Below are 23,482 nucleotides of genomic sequence, written 5' to 3'. Positions count from 1 at the left end.
TGACTGTTGATATGTGGTGATGCCTCCTTTGATCACGAGAAGAATAGAAACTAATATTCTAACTGGTAGATGAATGGCAGGTTGGGTCTTCAAACAAAACAGACTCATATTTAAAATTCAGTGTGGATATGGGTACTTGACAGTTAAAGATTGAGGAGCATACATGTTGAAACTGCAGAAGGTCTCATTGAATTATCCGCGGAGACTGTATAGATGAGATTGTAGCCCAGACATATGTGGATTAAAAAGCACCAGTTGGACAAGAAAGTGTTTTTATCATAGCTTGTAAAATGGATGTAGCATCCGAGCTGACCTCAGTTATTCCAACTGCATCCAATCGTCCTGGCTTATGCCATCTTGTCAGAGTTGTACTCCGCCTCATTTCCTCTTAACCGAAAAAGGGCATTGATGTGACATCGGGGGGAGGGCGAGACACCCATCTAGCTGACGTATACCTCTGAGGCGAAGTGAGGGCTAATGGGCGGCTAGCTGTCACTCAAGAGACCGCGCCCCTAATTATTCATACATTTTAACCTCCAATAGAATAAAAACTAGCCTGCTAGAAAAAAATTCACCCCCCTCAGTGTTGTCATGGAGATATGAACTAAACATACAGACTAAAATAGGTTTAATAATGCTGTGAAAACGGCATATTTAACATGGAGTCAATGAGAAATTGCTCTGTTTTGAAACCTGCCCTTAGTGGCCAGTGCCACTCAGGCTCACTGCAATGTGTGTCACTTCCGCATTGGATGATGGCAGAACTCGCTCTGGTTGGGGCTTGGTTTTTATTTGAGCCACATAAACTTTAATTATGTCTTTTTACGAGCCGTCTTTCATTACCACACGATATACAATATACTCTGACAAGAGAATGTAATGAAATAAGTGGTTCTCTTGACATATCGACTCGACAGAAAAATGACTTGAATAATTCGACTTCACTCTGCACTCCATTACAAGTGTTTACCAGTGCTTCACTGATCTAAATCTTCAGCAAAACTAATCAAAACTTTACTTCTGCTGACAAAGTCCTCTAAAAGTGCTGCAGCAGCAGTGTGTTATCCCTCAGCTTTGGTAAAGTAGTATTACTTTCTTTTGAAACTGCCTTTGACTTCAAACCCTTCTCTATCTTTGTCTCCATTTAGAATGGGTTATGAATGGGGCAGCCAAGGGCCAAATAAACCAGTCAGGCTAGATTTGCCCTGGGTTACCCTTAACTCCCACAGCGCTTTAAATCGGTTCCAAAAAAGCATCTCCAAGTCTGTCTGCTGTCCTGTGGTGGTGGGATGAGACAGACTGTATCCAGGGCATGCCAAGTTAGTGGCCTAAGGGGCCGGATACATTGGCAAGCCTTGGACGGCCCTCTGTTCACTCACTTAACAGTTCCAGTAGGAATTGAAGCAGGTTTTTTTTTATGTGGTGAAGGTGGGAACAGAAATTGGAAGGATGAGAGGAAAAATAAACTTAATCTAAACACTACCATATTGTATAATTAGACTGTAACAATAACAACATTTTGCAGCAATATTTTGGTTGGTCTTGTTGGTAGTTTACTTTCTAGCCCTTTGGGATGGGGCTCTAGGTTAGCTGGTTGATCCACCTCTTTGGTCCAGACTGAAATGTCTCAAAAGCTATTGAATAGACGACCAAACCGTTCTGAGATGTATGGTCCCCTGTAGGTTTGTTCCGATTGCCGATGGAATCGTTAATCAGTGATTAAAGGGATGGATAAGAATGTTTTATGATCACCTATTAAGGCACGTACTTTAACTGTACTATCAGAAATCATTTCTGTAGTTTGCACCCCACTGCATGCATTTACAGATGTTGTTTCTAGCGGATCGACAAAGCAGATAACGAGCTGTTTGACAAGCGAATTAAACCCTTCATTTACCACCCAGTTTGCCTATAGTGTTTCTTCCCACGGCTGACCCCCCAAGTCTCAATTTACCATATGTCCATCAAACCATTGCTCTGCGCTCCATATACAGTAATGACCTATAATGATTAGACATGGGCACCAGGGTAGACACAGAGTGGATGCCCGTGTCGCTCTTACAAGTTCGGAGATTTACGATATTGATTGAACGAGGCATTTCTTTTAGAAGTTAATTGAACACGGCCGTTGCACAGCAGCACTTGTCTCAGACACAGTAATGAGAATATAACTAAAGCCTGTTAGAGCCTGTTCACGTACACACTACATCGGCCTAGTTTGGCAGTTGTACAAACAGAAAATCTGACGCTAAAATATAAATGAAATGATACGCCCCAGGTGCCCACAAGAAGGACGGCCGTGTATCTACTCCTGCATCAAGTATTAACCAAGCTTGTCATTCTAGTGATAGAAAAAATGCTGGCTTACACAGGCTGGGAGGTTCAGATGGATAAAATGTAATGGGTAAATTTAACGCTGCCCCGTTTCTCCGGCCAGGATCTGTTTGAAACAGCATCTGTGCTGCAATCAGTTTTCCTCCAGGGGGTAGAAACAGCGAGTAGATGACTATCGATGTGACCCGAGTGGATTTCTTTCTCTCTCTCTCTCTCTCTCTCTCTCTCTCTCTCTCTCTCTCTCTCTCTCTCTCTCTCTCTCTCTCTCTCTCTCTCTCTCTCTCTGTCACACATTCTTAACTCTTTTTCTTCCTTCGTTTTTCTTTTTCATGCCTCTCCCTCTCAATGCAGAAGTACCAAAACAAACACAGAATAACTGATTTCTAAGACTTTAATTTATCTTGGGCACTTAAAAACGTATAAAGTTGAGAATGTCTATTTAGACCAGCCTAATTGCCTCTATTACATATTATCCCAAGAGAACAACCTGCTTATCAGTGATACCTATTTGGCCAAATAGGTTCCCAGTCCACACTAAGCCTCTCTTACATATACAATACAGATTACGTATTTGCTTCCATCTCTTCCACAAGCTTAGAAAACTCCACAGCCTTGCTTATAGCCTTTGGGTGTGTGAACAAAACAAAATATTTACTGTTTTAACTTGTATTCAGCAGAGCAAACACGCCCTGAAGAACTCCTGTTTCACACAATTACATCACTTTCAAGGTGCACAAACACTTCAGTGAAGCTGCTGACTGATTTTGTTTCGATCCGTAAACCATAATGCTGCAATACAACGTAATAAAATCACAACTCTGCTCTCAAAAAGGAACCTGGGCCATCTCTGCAGTCGACCATGCACCTGACTGAGTGGTAACAGTTGGACTATCTTGAAACACTATCGCTTCGAAACAAGGATTGAATAGGGCTTGAAATGAGACAAAAATTGGTACGCCAGGTGCACTGATATAGGGAGATAAGTTAGAGTTAAGGTGGCAGCATGTTTCCATCCATTCTAGCCTCTGTCCACACCGGTCTCCCCATCAGTAACACCCTTAGCTGTATTGCAGTCAACAGGTTGATAGAAAGAAAAATATAAAAAGCTTTTTATTTATTTTCCATTTTGTCCTGCATAGTGCATTCCACTTATCTCTCACCGACATAGGGAGCTTCAGCAGTGGAGTGGCTCCATGAGAGGACACAGCTGAGTGAAAATCAACCAAATTGTTGTTTTTCTCTTCGACTTCGCCTCACTTCTCTTGGCAGCCTTAACGCATCCAACACACACCGAGTAGCAAAAAGCATTCATTTAAAAAATATCCCCACATTACCTCTCCTCTTAGCTTTGGCTAAGTAATGCTCGAAATATGAGGGAAATAGCTTTCTCGTTAGCTGCTAATTGCTCCATTATGTCCACCATCTAGTTGCTTGTTGAATTGTCCCTGCTGTGGGACTCATGAAGGATTGTTCTTCTTCCAACTTTGTTTGTCTGTTGTTGGGTGGAGATGGTGTACAGAGATTTATCATAGTTTATTTACCCTAAAAACAGCTGCCTTATGCTGCTTAAAAACTATGTTAACAAGCCCGGTAAGACTGAACCGAAAGTTCATGTATGCAGTATATTGAGTTGAGGGGAACTGTAGAGTTGTGGGTGATATTCTCTGACTGTTCGTTACAGTGCTCCTAATCACATAAAAAGAAGTCATGGGAGTCATTGCTCATATACAAATATTGATTATACAGACGGCAGCTGCTTGAAACAGAGGGAAGTGTAAGGGCTACTTCAAGGAGGATCTGAAAGGCTTTCTTTGCAATTTTGCACTTTAGAGATGGACGCTTACTTCAGCTCATCAGTTACTTTACCACCTAGTTGTCAAGGTGACAGGCCTTTTTTCCTCCCACTTTACCACAACTGTGTGACCGTTATTTGAAGCCTGTGTTCCATGTGGAGCACAATCTGAAAAACAATGACAGGCCCAATTTAATACTCTTTGGATCTTCCAGCATCTTTTTGATGCCAAATCATTTGGAGAGCAGATGTGGGATTTTTAACTGCAATGATCAAGAAAGCGGCGATGCCAGTAGGGCCATGTGGCGATCTAACCAAAAGGAGCCTACTCCGTGGCAATTGTGTCAAACCAAGCCCCAATATTAAACAATGCTTAATTATCTTGCAAAGCGATGGTTTTATGATTTCCTTAGTCACCCATAAGACCCTCAGTGTGATAATGGCCATCAGTTCTCTGATAAGCCACTTCCTTTAAATGGCAAATTTGACATGTTAAGAGCACAGATAACCAAAGATTGATTAGAAAAAGAAAACATAAAGTGCTGCAAAAAAAAAATTTAAACTTAGATAGAAGCCAAGCGGCAGCAATCAAACTAGATGTTGACTTCTTTCACAGTGGAGAAGACCATCTGGTCAATGGTGCAGAAGAGAAGTGAGATTGTCTTTTTCTCTCTGTGTCATCAGCATGCAGCATTATGTCACTTCACACAAGATGGTGGAGTACTGAATGCAAATATTTCGCTCAGTCGGCAAATCTGTCGAAAAAAAACAATTGCATATGAAACTATTGCTGAGTAGAAATATATTACTCGAACCGCTTGACTGTTTTTGCTTGAAAGCGTTAGGCTACTGTAATTGCTCCAAACCGAAAAAGTCTCCTGGCGTGAAATGGGAGAGACCAGCAGCAACGGCCATATGTTATGGCAGAAACCCAGCGTCATAACAGATCCAGCTCCGCTAACGTCTTTCTTTCCACAGGGTGTGAGACCACAGCTAATGTGTCTTGACATTTCCCTCTGCACACCCCTCCATCTGCTCCAGCCATGATGAAGTGTGGCTTCCAGAAATCTCCCAAGTTGAAAATACACTGCAGATGACATAAAGCGCCACATGGACTGTCTTAATTGCAGAAATGGGATAAAGGTTCATGGTTAATATCATAGAAACGCCCTGTACTTTACACTGGAGACAAGGAAATATAACATAACACAAATGCACACACAAGGAGATCTGTTCCTATGCTTTGCACATTGTAAATCCACACGTTCTTCACAGTTAACACACATCAGCAGTTAGAGAACAAATAATCCTTATTGCAGCAGCAACTCTGAGCTGTCCGGTAATTGATCCTAAATTCAATGCTAATTTATACTTGGCAGCTTAGAAGGACAGCAAATCTCTTCCCAACACACCAGGGAAAACTATTTTCACCTAAACAAATGTAAGCCTGATGAGTTCCTAATGTGTTCCAGTTGATTAAAATGGCTAACCTGAACTCTGAAGTTAAAAGCGGCAGTTTTGCACTTTGAGGGGGATTCTTTTTTATTTATTTTTCATCTTTGAGAAACTGCATAACTCAGAGCTTGTGCACTCTACTTTTTCACTGTAACTGTGGACTGCATAATGAAGCAGCCAGGATGAATTATCCTGGGAGAAAGAGTCATGACTCATGAGGCTGTCAGACTCCTCTGGGGAGAAAAAAAAAACATTAAAAGAATGTGCTCTCAGAACCTCTAGTGGGTAGATTGGTGATTTGGTGCATTGGCATGTACACAGCCTTTCCAGAGAGAGTTTGCAACCTCATTGGTTTTAAAACCATTTGTCATCCAATGTCACAGCTAAAGGTTAAAAAAAGTGTTTAATCGAAGATCACACATTCTATATGAGATTCTTCGTTAATCAAAACAGCACAACTTTTCAGCTCCTCTGCAAAATGCACTTTTTCATGCTTTTTCAACATTAATATGGGTGTGTCTAGACTCCCAAATGATAAGGAAAATAACACCCTCTCTCTTTTTCTCCACCTCCACCTTTATGAAAACCTGTGTTCAAAAACACCAGTCAGATTTCTCTCCCCATATGACGTCATAAGGGAAGAGGCCAAACATTTACTGAATTACAATCTAATGAGATGGACATTGGTTACACACATTATTGTCAAATAGCTCTTTTTGTTCTGGTGTGTTTTTGCTTTATTTGCATGTATACAAACTATATACGTATACTTCCTTGCCCAAAAGGATATTTTTTCATGCAGCTGTGCCCGTCCTTTGACAATGGGGTTTTATTGTTTAAGAAGAGCAGGGACAAGGTTGTCACGGGCACCAAAAGGCAACCAACACGTGACACACTCCCTCTTGAGCCCAAAATATTGAATCGGACCACTGCCTTGTTGCTTGGAAACATAGCAGAGCAAATGATGCTGTCCATGATGCTAAGTAACTTTGATTTGATCAGCAGGGCCTCAGAATAATAACATGTTTGCTAATAATCCTTTTAGAATCGCTGGTCCGTAGTTATTGAGATATGTTTTAGACAAATGGACCATGCATACTGTCATCCTCATACCACTCTTATGTGCCAAAAGCTTTTTCTCACAGCAGCAAACCAAGCCATCATTACCATGCTGCTGTGTTAATAGGCTCTTTGTGTTAGTGCTTGGTTTTCGTGTGTTAGAGCCAATGACCAAATTTGACACATGGGGCATTTTATTGGATCTGCAACAACAGGGAGCAGATGTTTGTTTTCTTTTGCAGCCTATTGACTCTGGACTAGTCCTAAAGCCTGTGGCAGGTTCAAACCTTAATGATAGGCACAAGAGTGGGATATTCTTTTGGACACAGAAGCTTACTTGTATATTTATTTCTGAGAAGTTGTGTTGCTTTGAGTCTGTGCCGCAGGTGTGCAAGGCTTGTACCTGTCACTCCTCTAAGAAATTCATAAGATGTGACGGACCATTCTTCAGCTGCCTCAGTGATTTCTGCCTTTGGCCGACAAGAATTCAGGAGTAAAGAGAAACGCAAGGGACTTGGGCTGACATGTCATTCAGGTGTGAGTGTTTCGGTTTCAGTGTACCTACCTATCACTGCAGGGCTGACACAGTGTGTGTGTGTGTGTGTGTGTGTGTGTGTGTGTGTGTGTGTGTGTGTGTGTGTGTGTGTGTGTGTGTGTGTGTGTGTGTGTGTGTGTGTGTGTGTGTGTGTGTGTGTGTGTGTGTGTGTGTACCACAATGTCTGTCACCTTTAGGGGCAACAATGAAACTCTGGAACACTAAAAATGTGTTTCGTTTATTTATGCTTCTTTCATGCTGCAGTATTCCACATATAACCCATTGAACCACAGTCTTCTCATTTCATCCATTGAGCAGTTACTGGATACGTTTGCCATTTTCTATCCCTCTTCACCTGTCAAGCCTTATAAGAGCCCATAATGTAATTTAATAAATGTATATGTATGTACAGTATGTGTTGTAATAAGAAAATAGTGTGTGTGACATTTCTAGAAACATCAATGAACAGTGTGTTTTTACATATAACTTTGAAATGCCCTTTGTAAATGTAACACTGTGGTGCGGTCCCAAATCCAATAAAGTGGAGGACAGAGGCATATACTGTACATTAGCCCAAACTCTAATCTCCCTCAGGAATGGCTAACGCACACACACACACACACACACACACACTGTGGCTCAATGCTAACAACATAGCTTGTTAAGGATGTGCTCTTTATGCTTGGAAGTAACACTTAGCCCACTTATGTGTGTAGTAAGCTAGTGAGCTGGACATGCTAACGGTTGCAGCTTACTTTAGAGAAGTTGAAAACAGTGTTTCTTTCTTGGCTCACACCTTTCCTATTGTGTTTTTAGTTTTTGGAAAGACTGAGGAAAAATGGCGAGTATCAATCTTACTAGAGCTCCATGCAGACCAATTTGATATATGGAGAAATCCAAAGATTGATGGGTGTGTCAAGTGATTAAGCAGGATGGTGCATTGAACATTTTCAGATGAAAAATTGAGCTTTAAGTTTCTTGCTTAAGGGTCTTTCAATGGGACAGTTCCACATGTGTGAGTGAATAGTGTTACATTTCCATTCAGTTTTCATTTATTACCAGCCAATTTTTTAACCAAACTGCCTGGGGATGTGCGATAATGACTGTTCATTCTAAGTCCACATGTGTGTGTGTGTGTGTGTGTGTGTGTGTGTGTGTGTGTGTGTGTGTGTGTGTGTGTGTGTGTGTGTCCACTGTCCCCTCCATCATTTGCCTTTGGGTGGAGAGACCAGCTGGTGTAAATGCACAATACAGATGTGTGGAGAAGGTTAAACGCAAAAAACAAAATAATCAATCAGTATTCGTGACACATTCTGAAGCAATGAAGAGTGTACCGCGGAGAGCGCGACTCTACACTAATTACACTGCGACACAGGCTTGCTGGAGCTACGGCTAGTTCAATTACTCGTGACGACAAGAAAAAAGGAGTCAGGAAAGCAGGAGTAAGTGATGTACGTTACAAATCAGAGGCATGCCCTAAGGGAGAGGTCAGACGGGGAGGGATGATCAGAAGGGGGTGTGATGGGGGGGGGGGGTGGAGATATAGCATGGGTTTAGGGGGAGCAATGGATCAAAAGCAGCTAATGATCCATTAAAATTCCAGCCACAGGTATTACAGTAGTGTCTCTGCTAAGCCTTTCATTTCCCACGAGGCACAAGACACTGACGAGCTATAGTGGAACACGTCCAGGAATCGATCAGCTATGAGTGGGCCCAGGAGAGCAGCCCCCTCCCTCCTCCTGGCTCCACTTTGATTGATCCGTCATATGGACGGAGCAGAGGAGATGTGATGTCCTAAGCACTCTGAGTGTGTCTTTATGTACAATAGCTAATGCCTTGTTTACATACCCTTAATACTGGAATTTAATTGAGTGCAAACCATAGATAGTATATAAAATGACAAAATAAAAACAGTACGGACAGGTAAGCAGAGGAGATTTTGACAACAAAAAAAATATTTTGATAACAAGCACCAGTCTTTGCCATTTTTTCAGGACCTGTACATGTTTTTTTTTTATATATATATAAAAAATTAAAAAAGGTATTATCTAAAATCTCTTCAGTAAACACTTTGGATACTAATATGTTGTAAAAAATCAAATAAAGATCTTTACGCTGGCATTATCCAACATCTAGATAATTGGCTTTAAAAGAGATGTACATATACACATGATATGGGTTGGTATATAGAGTTTACATATGTATTCAAACATTGCTGAATGCAAGAGCAATACAAAGTAAGATTACAAAGCAAAAACAAAAACAATTGTTTCAGTGAAAGTTATCAATATTTCACGATGGTATCTATAAGTTGAAAATGATTATTCACATGCAGTGTCTCCTCTTAAGAGCGAAACACCAAATGATGAACTGAAAAAAAAGGCGGAACTTATTTCTTAGTTTCGGCTTTCATGTTTGACGGAGAAAAGGAAGAAAATACTTTTCCATTCCCTTTGACGCTCATGCATGACCGAATAAATGCGTTGCCTTGACGTCGACGCACGGGTATAAAATAGCGGCCGGGGCTGTGATTTGGGGGTATTGGAGTCTAGTAGCCTACAAACACACACACACAGCAACAGCACGCAGACGCTGCTGACCGCTGTTGAGGGGCCACTTTCTTCTTTCCTATCTGGGTGGAAAACACAGGAACAACCTCACTTCTTTTACGCACAGGCTCTTGCGCTTCCTCCAGACACTCTTTATTTTGAAGGAAAAAACTATTTGAACTCTTTTCCTCACTACACTTGCTTTCAGTCGGACCCTCTTTTTCCCCTTACAAAACAAGTGCAGTTTACTGCGGGCGCAGGTTTTCAGCGCCACGGGCATAGTGGACAGCGCCTCAAAGCATGGAGTCGTACACGGTCCCCGGAGCTCACATCTCCCTGGCGGACCTTTACTCAGTCATCCCCTTCAATATCACCTTCCCCCCGGACGAGGAGAGCGACCGGCTGCACAACTACACCGAGCAGCAGCAGCAGGCGCCGGCGAGGAGCGCCTCGAGCATCGCCATAGCCATCTCCATCACGGCGCTCTACTCAGTCATTTGCGTGATGGGACTTCTGGGCAACGTCCTCGTCATGTACGGGGTGGTCAGGTAAAAAAATAAAAATAAAATCACTGTTGTTGTTGCTGTTGTTGTTGTTATTATTGTTTTTGAATACAGTTGTTCTACTGGGGGTATCAATTGCCTTAAAGGACTATATAGTGAGACATGATAAGAGCAACAGAGCCCCAACTTGTAGCTAAGAGAGGGACCCACCCACATTACATGTTAATCGTGTGCTTACCAGATCTTATAATGTTGAAATGAGTGAAAGCGTTGAGTAGGTTGGAACGCATTTTGAGTTAATATATCGTGTTTCCAGCGTGCTTTTACTATTTAGCCCCTTTTATCAAAGTATACTAAATACTCTCAATTTAAAACAATGGTTTCAACTGACGCCATGATTTTCTAAAACTCAAAATAGCCTGTGACCAGGAGCGTGTGTGTGTGTGTGTGTGTGTGTGTGTGTGTGTGTGTGTGTGCGCGTGCGCGTGTGTGTGCGTGTGTGTGTGTGTGTGGCCTTAAATCTCTATGAGTGTAAGCTGCATTTGTGTGTGATCTAGGTGCATCCAAAACAAGTGATCTAAGGTTCCCTGCATAGTGCATGAGCTGTGGCTTTAATTTCTACTTTATATTTCTGTGACAACATTGTATGAGTTTATATGTCAAAGAGTGTTCTGGGCGACAGTGGAACCTCTCACCTCAGACGCAGTTTGCTCAATTTAATGTGACTCCGGCAGAGAGGGGCTGCTCACTCTGAGTCTCCGTTATCACAAACACAGCTCCGCAAAACTCTCTCTGTATTTCTCAGTATGGCAGCATTGACAAACTGGTTTCCCCCCCCCCCCCCCCCCCCCCCCACGACACTGGTGCAGGAGCTCAGAAAAAGCAGCAAAAAAAAGGATTCAGTTGTTGATTCTAACGCAAAGAAAAAAAACTTGGACGTACTGCAGAAGGTATCAAATCCATGTGCAATCACAGAAGGCTTACCTCATGTAGATGCGATGACAGTTTTGTTGTAATTACTCAGAATTCCTCATGGGGGCAACAAAAGCTATGCGCTATAGCTTTAAGCTTTTATAGTCTGTGTGGATGTTACAGATATTTAAAGGCTAAGAGATAAACGTCCGCCATATAACTGTCAAACTGAGGTCACAAGTTGCCCCCTCAGCTCTTAATAGCAACATTAAACACAGTCACCCTGTAATTTCCAAAGAAGCCATCCATCCATAACCTACACTACATGCGTGTTGAGGTGAAACTGCCTTTATTAATCACTCTGTTTGTCCTCATCCGACACATTAATTAACCTTTCATCTCAGTATGTGTCCCCCCCTCCCAATACCACCTGGGGCGTTAATTACTTTAGCCAATCCGGTAAATTAAACAAGCATGGTTGAATCAATCTTAAGACAGTCCAATTTCAGCAGAGAAGGATAAGGAGACAAAGCGGTCAGGGTGAGCGGTCCATATTTCAGCCCACAACCATAACATGACAGGCCTTTAAGGTGTCCCCAATAAGATAGGGCATTGTTGAAAGAATGAAGCTGGAGATAAAGCTATATTGCGTAACTTGTTCATATAAATGAATGTCAGTTCCATTCAAGCCATAGCCTAATGAGTTGACACAAAGGTGATTAAGCCTATCAGCTCCACACAACTCTCTCAGTTTATTTCACAGTATGTCAGCGTTAACACTGGCACAGTAGCTCAATACGCTCCCACGAAATGTTTCGGTTGTTGATTCTACTGCTAAGGAAAAACCTGGACGTACAGCATAAGGTATGAAATCCATGCACAATCACTGAAAGCTTACCTCATGTAGACAGACACGCAGACAGTGTTGTTGTAATAACAGAAGTTGCACACAGTAGCTTTAAAGACAGCAAAAGCCACAATCAAACCATTTAGCAAGGATTTTGAGGAGAAAGGCAAATTAATAAACATTTACAACACTGCCCATCATTCCCACTGGAGTCGCAGTGAGAATAATTAGCTAAGCAAGGCACATGAGACCAAAAAGAAAGAGGGAGCGAGGGATTTGAGAAAGGGAGATGAAATAGAGATGGATGACAGCTTAGAAAAAGCCAGTGAATCAAAGAGTGCAAAGCGGTCTGCCTGACATTTGCCTTTGAGTGAGTGAGAGGACTCAGGGCTGATGCCAGGCCCCTTGGAGAGACGGAAGCAGAGTAGGCCTACATAAACCCATCCCCGTCACAATGTATTATTGCCTGTGGCTACATCTGTCAACTTGGAGAAGACAACCAAATGTAGGGAAAGATATTGTGATGTAATAAAAAATTACATACCCCGAATAAAACAAGGCTTTGGATGGGTTTTTTCTGTACCAAGCCCAAGATAACAGTAAATGATGATAGATGAGGCAAGAAAAGAGACAGACAAAAACACACTGAGTTTAAATACCTAAAATGTCTGTCGCTGTTGGTAACAGAAAATGTGTTTTACTTTGGTCCCAGAGCTATGTCATCAAAGTCCACTCACTAGCTTTATTCTCTGGCGTTTTTTGTCCCATAGGGTCAGATGTGTTACGGTGGGTAGCTGCCAGCAGGTGAAGGACCCAAACGCCCAGATGGCTTTGTGGATGTGATTTATTTATTTAAAGGTGCTATGAGGAACTTTTAAATGTTTCTGAAACAGTCTCATTTTACCTCTGATGATCATAGATCACATATCACAGCAAACGAGACCATCAGTGCAAAGAATTTGCTATTTTGTCATGGGTACGCTCAGTTAGCATGCAGTAGGCATACGATTGGGACATACTTCTGCTTATTAATTTCATCATAACACTGCGCCTTGATCTTTTCTCTTGCTTTTATATCCGTTGCATCCACGGTTGTTTTCATACGGAGGGTGCGTCGATGTGACGTCACTTCCGGTGCGCACTGCATTGTGGGTTATTCCAAAGCCTATGGATTTGAAAAGCATCTTCTCCAAATCAAATAGAAGAAGTGTTCATTTGGTAGAAGTCATTTCATTTAGATATTCCCATCCCCTAAGATCCCTTGATAGCAACACTCAAATGCGAGAAAAAAATATATTTTACAGCATAGTAGGCATGGATGCTCACATCAGTGTGAATTGGGAAAGTGTCAGTAAAACGTACAGCTTAATCTGCCTGCCAATCCTCTCCTCCACCTAGACTGCCGCTGCTGCTGTCAGATAAGAACTGGCTCAGTGCACATGCAATTTATTATGAAGTGGCCCCCATTTAAAACCAGCTTGATGTGCAGCAGAGCTAGTGCTCATACCTAACATTGGTATTTTAGCATCAGGACAAAGGATAAAGCATGAGTCAACACAGCCCCAGGAAGCTTATTTTTTCTATAGAGACTGGACGGGAAAATTTGGCTGAAAATGTCATAGCCTGTTGCCAGTAGGACCATCTGTGTGTGTGTGTGTGTGTGTGTGTGTGTGTGTGTGTGTGTGTGTGTGTGTGTGTGTGTGTGTGTGTGTGTGTGTGTGTGTGTGTGTGTCACTCCCTTTACTTCCTACCTGAGTCAACATGGTCAATGCTTGCCCTCCACCCCTCCCATCAGAATTTATATGACAAGAGAGTCGAGAGTCAAAAAAAAAGCTTTGTTGTAGTAACACCAGGCTACGCAGGCTCCAAATGTTAGCTTTTTATTTGACTATAGGCCTATTAGGAAGACATTAAAACAAATTAGCTCATTTAGAAAATGTCCATTTCCAATGTGTGTTTGATTAAGAGACATACCTTAAAAAAAGGGAAATAATAATTCATGATATAGGCCTACGAGAACTGAAGTATTGTTTTTTTCCTAACCAACTCTGTTACAAGAGTATGTTACAGCAGTCTGCAATGGATGAATAATATAACATGTGCTTGTGTAGTTTTATGCTGAAGAAGGTTGGCTGCAGTTTTGGTGTAGGTCTTGATTCCCGACACATATCTGTCAAACTGGAAAATGTCCTGGTTTTCAACATTCACTAACAAGATTAGAAAATAATAATCATGCTAGTATCCATGTTTACAGCGTTTACATGCACTTTTATCCAGTTCCACCCACATGTTCACCTAACCCAACAAGAGGCTGTGAGTCATACACTCTTTCTGACAGAACCTGTCAGTTTGGCTAATGGTAAGCTGTCAGTATGGTAACATGTAGCTGTCAGAATGGTAATATGTCACACTTAGCTGTCATGCAGAAGAAAAAGGCTGCCTTTTCTAAATAGCTTCGGGAGGCTGTTCTTCAAGTACTACCCACCAACAAAAATGCTGCGTTCATGGTCCCATCGTCATGAAAACATCTATGGTGCGTGCATAAGTGAATATGGAAATATGGTCTTACTAGTTTAGCTACCAGTGTTTTGGGTTAAGCTAACACTATCTTACCACATTCTCCTCTCCATTGATGTTACACAAACACACATACAGCACATACACACCCTGAACCTGATAAGATGGGATTCACATAGTGCCGAGCAAGTGTCTTTTCATTAATGGCCAATGAGTAAACAGTGGCGACGGACTGTGATCAATTGCTCTTCATCAGGCAGAAAATCTATAACATGGTCTACACACACACACTAGATGTGAGGATAGTCAGTAATTGCCTGGCTGGCTGTTAATCTCAGTGTGTGACAGGAGAATAAAAAAAGAGAAGTGGGTGATTCAACATTACAGACTTGTGTTTGATTGTGACAAAGAACAACATGCTTCACTGTAACAAGAAAAATGGTAGGCTATAACATTTCAATTTTATTTTTACACATTATTGCCTCTCCGAGCTCCATTGTGTGTGCTGATGAACTAGTAGCTGTAACATTTCCTTAGGATGCCAAAACATTATTGTGGGCAGGGCTGTACGCTTATTTTTTAAAGTGGTAGCACTGGTGCTAGCAAGCAAAAAAATTCAGTAGCACAAAAATAAATTTGGTAGCACACAAAGTATGATCGAAAACTTGCATGACCCTAACCCTTGCATTTAGCTCTAATTACCTTTGAGCATGTCATCTTGGTTTTATTTGAGATTCTCAATGAATATGATATCCTAGTGTGCAGTAATAATTGTAGAAAAATGAATAGGGGTGCACTGATTGCAATTTAGACAAAAGAGTCTAACCTGCCAATGGCAATTTTTTTGCTGATTCAGAATTATTTCCCCCCCATAAAACTATAAAAAATAATGTCTATACCTATATATTTTTATAAACATATCATTATTATATTAGGCTAATAATAACAAACATTTTTAGAACATTTCATTCTTTTAATGAAAACCATACTTTAAAACATTGAACATATAGCCTATTAAATAAATTAGTAAACATAGTTGTACAATTTAGGCCAAGTTAAATAGGTTGTGTTAATCTTTGTTTAAATCATAGATAGTTACTGCTGTTGGCTGCTTTCTTTATAGGTCCATGGTTGACTGCAGGGCTGTGAAGCGCTAACTTCCTGTTCTTACCTGCTTCAAAATAAGAGTCAACTCGCATTTGGCTAGTAACCAACTTTTATTGTGAAGGCACACAGGAAATGTTCTGTTTGCACACGCACTAACTTGACTGCGTTAATGTAAAGAGAGCCGTCTCCTTCCTGTTTTTAACCGTTGGTGAAGTTAGACACTATAATCGCCGCACAAGCACAGATCCCGAGCACACATCTTTCACCAGCCAAAGTGGAGGGTAGACTTAATAACTTACTCGCCTAAGACTACATTCACCCGCATTTGGAGAGTGTTAATGTAGAGCCCTCTAAGCAGTATTGTGCATAGCTCCTCTGTGTCTCAAACAGACAGCATCTGCTCATTAGCACTGGTGCGACTGGACTTGTATTCATCATCGCACGTGATCAATTTCAGTAGCAAATGCGATCAAAACTGTCGCACTGTACAGCCCTGATTGTGGGGGAGTTTTGTGGAGCTGATAGGCTTAATGAACTTTGTGTCAACTCTTTTGGCGAAGGCTTGAATGTAGCCAACAATCCTTCATATAAAAAAGTTACGCACTATAGGTTTTTAAAAACAGTATTGGAAGAGATAGATGTTCATTTTTGTCACATATGCCTGTGACCCAAAAACTCCATGTGATGTGATTTTCCTTTTCCTATATAGGAGTGGAGCCATTTCACACCCATCTCTTCTCTAAGCAGAAAGTGGTTTGTGTGTGTGTTTCAAGGGTTTTATTAATATTACATTAATATGGTGCTTGTTCACAGAGAACCCATGCAGCTATCAAAAGCTCTCTGCTCTCCTTGGCTGTAGGCAATGTACGGGGCGTGGGATTAGAATGATCAAACACATAAGGGAATGCTCACCAGGCATTTACTGCTGACTTCACAGTAAACATTCCTCTTACAAAGTCAAGGCCCCATGGAGGTGTGTTGTAAATTCACATTGAATGGATATGCCTCAAACACACATTCAAGACATTTGACTTGTCAACAGAAGAATGGATAGGTGTAACTAATAACATTAAATATGACTTGAAACAGGATTAATGTCACAAGGAGAAGCGTGGAGTGAAATACTGTAGAATGCTGTGCTTCACAGTAGAGTCACTCATTGATCATGGTGACTGATATTAGAGTTGATGTGTAATAGACATGATCATTCAGCAAGACTGAGTCTAGGCAGGGGGGTGGGGGGGAGTCGAAGATTGAGCAGCAATGTCAAAGTAAAATGTCAAAAAAAATCACTTAGAAATCATAGGAAAATCCTCAAAGGAAAAATGCTCTTCAGAACATGCCCCAGAATCCACACATTTTTTAAAGTTTGTCTTCAGTATCAAAGAAGTCTATTGGTAGTTTAATGCACATCCATGTCTACACAGTGAACGGGAACTTTTAAGGGCCTATTCAGCATCCTTTTAATGGGGCCTACTTAAGTGCCAAAATGGAATACATGTTTGGCCAAAAAGTAAAGAAAAAGAAAATCTTAACAGAAGATACCATAAAGCTGTCTGCACACAACAGCACTTTGACCGGGTCTTGCCCTTCTGATGGCTTTCATTTTCTGTTGCCATATTGGTTCCCAAATAGGTTTTTGTGTTGGCGTTAGTGTTTCTAGGAAAAGCAGCTATTACTGCAGAAAAAAAACACCTCTGCAAACCTAAATGCAATGCAGCCTTCCACGACAAAAGGCCAATCCTTTCATGTTTAAATAGTATTTATTAATGTAACTTCCGTTTTGGACAGAAGAAAGACTGACAGCAGTGATGATGCCATCTTTACAGTCTGATTTGATGACATGGACTGCAGTCATTGTACAGTAATTATATTTACAGATATAGCTGAAGCCTACGTTCACATGGATAACTTGAAAAACTGAATTATCAATAGGGGCACTGGTGGTGTAGTGGTTAGAGCGCCCCCTTGAGACTCAGTCCTTGTCGCAGCAGACCCGGGGATTGAATCCGGCCCAGTTGTACTCTGCATGTCATTTGCCTCTCTGACACCCTATGTATCAACTAAACTGAAAATGCCCCAAAAAATATATAGCCTATAAATAAATAAATAAAAAATAAAAAAAATGTATTGCAGAAAACAGCTCAGGCACTTATACATTATCATCAATGGGCTAAACACCAGTATCATAACTCCTCTTCGTGTGATTTCCAGTATAGTTAACCAACCTTATCTTCAAGCCCACACCCACACTTGCATTAGCTTATTATCAGCATAATCTGTTTTCAATATGCTTCTATGCTATGAGATGTTCTTCAAGTCAAACGCTGCAGCTCTCTCCACCACCTCAAACACATGCATCTCAAGGTGGTATATGGTGTGGTGGATTTAGCTAGGATTTACAGGGAAGGGGGATTACCTCTCTACAGCAGAGCTCCCTCCAACAGCTGAGCCATTTCCAGCCAATCTAACCGTATAACCATTTGCTATCAAATGCTCAATCCCTTGACGTAAGTGGCCTTTCATGGCTGAAGGACTCTTTGCATAATAGAAGTCGACGAAATGCAAAGTAATCTGCATTTCTTGTTGGCCAATTTCCTGTAAAATTTCTCACAAATATCTCTATCCTGATCCAAAAAAAAAAAAGTATGTCACACCTAAATCCTTGTAGTTTAAATAGTCACAATTTAAAAAATCAGTGACTGTAAAAAATACAACTAAGTTAAGAGTGCAAACCCCAACTTGAGCTCCACAGTTCATACATTTGTCAATCCTTTTGTGCCTATATGGGCAGTCCTCTTTACATGATTGTTGGATTGTAATTGGGCGTTATGATTTAAAAATTGTGCTATCTCATCTCGTAGAAAAACTTCACCTCACTGTCAGCAACAGTATGACTACCCTTTGGCAGGTTTTTCATCAGAGAAAAAACGACTATTATGCTCCAGAGGAGAATTTTTACCCCAAATACACAGATATTGTAGGCTACCACGTGAAAGGAGTTCACTGCTGCTTCTTACCATTATTTCTATCCTAAAATACAGTATGCGAGAAAGAAATATCTTCATCTCACACACAAAATGAAAAATGCAGTCTAGTATTAAAAGCTGGGTCCAGAACATGCATACACATGAACTTTAAACCCCTAGTACTAGTAGTATTCTCTCCTCACAACCCTCTGGTGCTTTCCGTACAAGTAGGTTGCTTGATCAGAGGCCGACAAGCCAATTTGAACCATTATTTCACTCATCACTCATTTAAAAAATAAAATAAAATCCTAAACTGTGTGAGGATTTAGCATTAGACTTCCACAGCGCTACTCTGCAAATCTACTCTATAGCATGAGGGAATTAACTCTTCATCTCTAAGCCATAAGATCCCCCAGCACAGTAAATATCACTTTCAAAATCCCCCATATCCCATAACAGAGCCTCCCTTATACCCAGCTGCTCTCTTTACCCACTGCTGCTGCTAATCGCAAACACTCCCCCCCCCCCCCTCCCTCTCTGCTCTTTGATTAAATCACCAGATACACCAAGATGAAAACTGCCACAAACATTTACATCTTTAACCTGGCCCTGGCTGACGCCCTGGCCACCAGCACGCTGCCCTTCCAGAGCGCCAAGTACCTGATGAAGACCTGGCCGTTCGGGGAGGTCCTGTGCAAGCTGATCATCGCCATCGACTACTTCAACATGTTAACCAGCATCTTCACCCTCACCATGATGAGCGTGGACCGCTACATCGCCGTGTGCCACCCCGTCAGGGCGCTGGAGTTCAGGACACCGGTCAAGGCCAAGCTGATCAACGTGCTCATCTGGGTCCTGTCCTCTGCCATCGGGGTGCCCGTCATGATCATGGCTGTGACCAAGGACACTGATAATGGTGAGATAGAGTGGACTTCTTCCCATTTTCATATATTTTTATCATAAGCTTCATTTTTCATGTTTGGCACAAGGCAAATTTATATGGCAAGGCAGGTACATTTATTTATATAGCACATTTCAGACACAAGGCCACTCAAAGTGCTTCACAGGGTCAAGAAATACATCAAGATTAAAATACATCAAGTATAGAATACTCAAGGATTCATTTTCTTCATGAATAGGATGGGCCGTACAGAGTTGAATCTGTGTAACCCAACCAACTGAATAGTTGCCAAATGGCTAAGAAATAGATGTAATTCACAATAGTAAATTAACATTGAAGGTCACCTATTGTGAAAAATGCTCCTTCTCACCCATATACTATTGGTTCCTGATGTGTCCAGAGACTCCCAAAGTATCAGGCAAAAACAATCCTCTCTTTCTATCTCCATGGATTTTTGAACAACTTTGGAATCCCTAGTATAACCTGGCCCTAACCATGACATGCCCATAATTACTTGCCAAAATCAGTCTTTCATTTTCCTCAATCAAACCATGATACACAGATATTGTAGAAAGATGAGAAGACGTTAACACTGAGAGTAATCCCTCATATAAACATTCTTTTTAAGTAAATCAGTATCTGTGTAAACCTTCTTGATAACAATACATTAAGGATGTTTGTCTTCTGATTCTACCTTCCCTATTTTCCAGGTAAAACCATGTGCATGCTGAAGTTCCCGGATCCCGACTGGTATTGGGACACAGTGACCAAGATCTGCGTCTTCATCTTTGCCTTTGTGGTTCCTGTGCTGGTCATCACCATCTGCTACGGCCTGATGATCCTGCGTCTGCGCAGCGTGCGCCTGCTGTCTGGCTCCAAGGAGAAGGACCGCAACATGCGCCGCATCACTCGCATGGTCCTGGTCATCGTGGCGGCCTTCATCATCTGCTGGACCCCCATCCACATCTTCATCATAGTGAAGACCATGGTGGAGATCGACAGCAGAAACCCCTATGTCATAGCCAGCTGGCACATTTGCATCGCCCTGGGCTACACCAACAGCAGCCTCAACCCAGTCCTCTACGCATTTTTGGATGAAAACTTCAAGCGGTGCTTCAGAGATCTCTGCCTTCCCTTTCGGACCCGGGTGGAGCAGCACAGTCTGAACCGAGGACGCAACTCCACCAGGGAACCGGTGTCCGTCTGCGTTCCGCCAGTAGCGGCCAAGAAGCCGGCATGACTAGGCATGGACGGGGTCCCACAAAGCTCTCGCTCCAGGAGGATCCAACAAGAGCTACAGTCAGAGGTCACCCAGATCTCCACAACTGAGTTTTAAGAGATTTCAAAGAGAGAGCACGTCTCAAAGAACTAAGATACTCCGCTTATTGTTTACACTTTGGCTGACCCACTGGACATCCAAAGGAATAGCTGAAGATCGATGATACGTTTCAGATCTTACTTTTCCCATAAAGTTCTGACAACAAAGTGGATGCCACGCCAAACGCATCAAACGTGCCGCCCGAGGAGAATTTGCGTCTATTCGCGTCTGTACATTGACTTTTTATGTAAAGTGATCGCCCCGAACGCCCTTAACGCCCCAAACGTGTCTGGTGTGGATGCACCATTACAAAGGCTGTGACAGTGGATGGGGGTATAACCAAAAGAGTTTGTCCAAATGTTAAGGCAAGATAATGAAACAGAAAATACCAATCTCATGCTTTGTTCTCCCCAAGTACTTACCTATTGATGATGCAAAAGGATAATGAAAACACCTTACAGGTTTTTGCCTTGACAAGAAACAAGAATGCATGGTTAAGATACCATCCTTCATAGTGAATTGACATAAAACAGAATGTGAAACAGAGATTTGTAGGTTTGAAACTTCTAGATTTCTTCCGAGGAACACTTTGCTGAACAAAGGACATGTCGTGCTAAAGGAGTATTTTCAAGGAGATAAATTAATATCAGAGAGGACATCACAACAAAACCAATGAGCCTTACAGAGCAGAAGCACCGAGCCTACTGTATATCCACCGACAGCTGGCTGATGAATTAGAGCATAGTTTGTTGCACAACAAGGTCTACATGGAAAATAAGGGCACCATTGTTTGGTAGTCTGTGCTGCCAACAAAAGACAAATTTGGGGCTCAAAGGTCCATGGATTTTAATACTTCATAGAGGACAAGAAATAATAATCAAGCGTATACGGGCATTTTTGTGCTCCACAATGGTTTCAACCTACTAAGGATTTCTATTGACGTCTGCTCACCTATTTGACTTTCATGGCCGGTGTCAAACCACCAGCCTTTGGGCAGAATGACGAAATGGTGATTAAACCTGCCACTGACATATTGTTGATCTGCATTTGAAATGATTATAAAGCCTGCTATCCGTCACATCCAATATATGTTGCACATTCTAGTTATTGGAATAAACCAGAATGTTTCATTTATTATGAGTAAATGATTTACTCCAACAGATCTTGACACCAATCGAATTGGATACATCAATCAATGGATGCCTTGAAGTAAACGGCCATTTCAACGTTGCGTTCTAAATGAATTATGTCAAAGGAAACAATGCAGAGCTTATCAGAACAATCATTACATTTGAGATTTGTGATATTGAGCTATATGAATAGAATTGACTTGACTTGAGAAAGAGTCAATGAATGTGAATCTGTAGATAATATAAAGCTTTTGCATTTAAAAAAGAATGCTTCGTGCACCGTTTAAATGACTGTGAGGTGTGCCAGTGATTCTGTACGCTGTCTTTAAACTGTATTGATCTTAATATTTTGCTACGATATTTTTGACTCATGTGACTGTGAATGAAAAAAATAATATTGAAAAGGGGAAGTAAAGACAACAGTTAGATATATGGGAAAGGATGCCTGCTCGGTTTACAGATTAGTATATTTGCTTGTGAGTCATACCCACAGAGACAGGGAAAGACAGAAAAGATTTTCACGTTACGTGTGCAGTGGGAGAATTGACAAAAATGATTTGAATTAGTTTACAAAAAATAAAGAAAGCTGTTATAAATAAACCAAAAACAAATTATTTCTAATGGATAAAGGGGTGAAAACATATGCATTCAGGCTATGATCACAGTTAAAGTGTAGATAGGTGTGTTCATAATTTTCATTTTATTAACACACAGGGATGGCTAATAAAAAAAGTGATTTTTCTATCACACTACAGTATATAAGCAGCCCTGTTGATGATTCTTTGTCACTGTTTTTGTTGAACATCTTTTTGAGAAAAAAAAAAAGCTAAAATCAGCTCCATTGTCAACTGTCCAACTCATACAACACGTGTCATTTTTGAATTGTAATTAAACAAACTCCTTCATAGGTTGGTTGCTCATTTCAACGCAGCCGTCTTTTTAAGAATAATGTGAGATATGAAGTCATTTTACTGTACGTATGTTGAGAAAAATAAAGCTTAAGTCAGCTCTATTGTCATAACTGCCAAACTACAACTCGTGCAAAAATGTGTCATTTGTGAAATGTAACAAAACTAATTCCAACCCGGTCTAATTAAGGGGAACTCTGACTGGGTGGTATATGGCCTAGAGGAAAGGTGGCCGACCAGTAACCATGAGGTCGCTGGTTCGATCTCCGGCACCGGACAGGAGGGTGTTAGTTGTAAAACTAGCAGAGGCTGGTGTTACGTATACGGTGCTCACCATCCATTGTGTCCTTGAGCAAGACATTTAACCCCAAAACTGCTCCAGGGGCGCTGTACTGTGGCTGACCCTGTGCTCTGACCCCCTCCGAAGTGTGGTAACTTGAGAGGGGATATGCGAAAAGACAAATTTCTAATAATAATAAAGTAACTTAACTTAAAGCCACTACGAGTAAGTCGGCACGTTGGCGACACCTTTGAACAAAAGCGGTAGTATTATTACGACGCCAGCTGTCGTGAAGCTGTTTTCTAGCTCGTGCAGGCAGCGTGCAGATTCAAATAATCAGGAAGCAATATGGTGCGTGTCCGTGTG

General features: G+C 41.4%; 1 protein-coding gene across 1 annotated transcript; it reads left to right on the top strand.

Moving 5' to 3' along the window:
• Positions 1 to 10,024: 10,024 nt before the first annotated feature.
• Positions 10,025 to 22,931, top strand: LOC307264352 (delta-type opioid receptor-like; the record flags this gene model as incomplete). Its single annotated transcript, XM_080045754.1, has 3 exons — positions 10,025 to 10,272; positions 19,140 to 19,495; positions 20,191 to 22,931. The coding sequence occupies 3 exons, from the start codon at positions 10,025 to 10,027 to the stop codon at positions 20,718 to 20,720; spliced, it is 1,134 nt and encodes a 377-aa protein (XP_079901880.1). The 3' UTR covers positions 20,721 to 22,931.
• Positions 22,932 to 23,482: the final 551 nt, after the last annotated feature.

The sequence above is a fragment of the Ammodytes marinus genome (genome assembly GCF_949987685.1).
Source record: "Ammodytes marinus genome assembly, chromosome: 17".
NCBI lineage: Eukaryota > Metazoa > Chordata > Actinopteri > Uranoscopiformes > Ammodytidae > Ammodytes > Ammodytes marinus.
The sequence above is the reverse complement of the archived record's forward strand: the minus strand, read 5'-3'. Positions and strand labels throughout refer to the sequence as shown.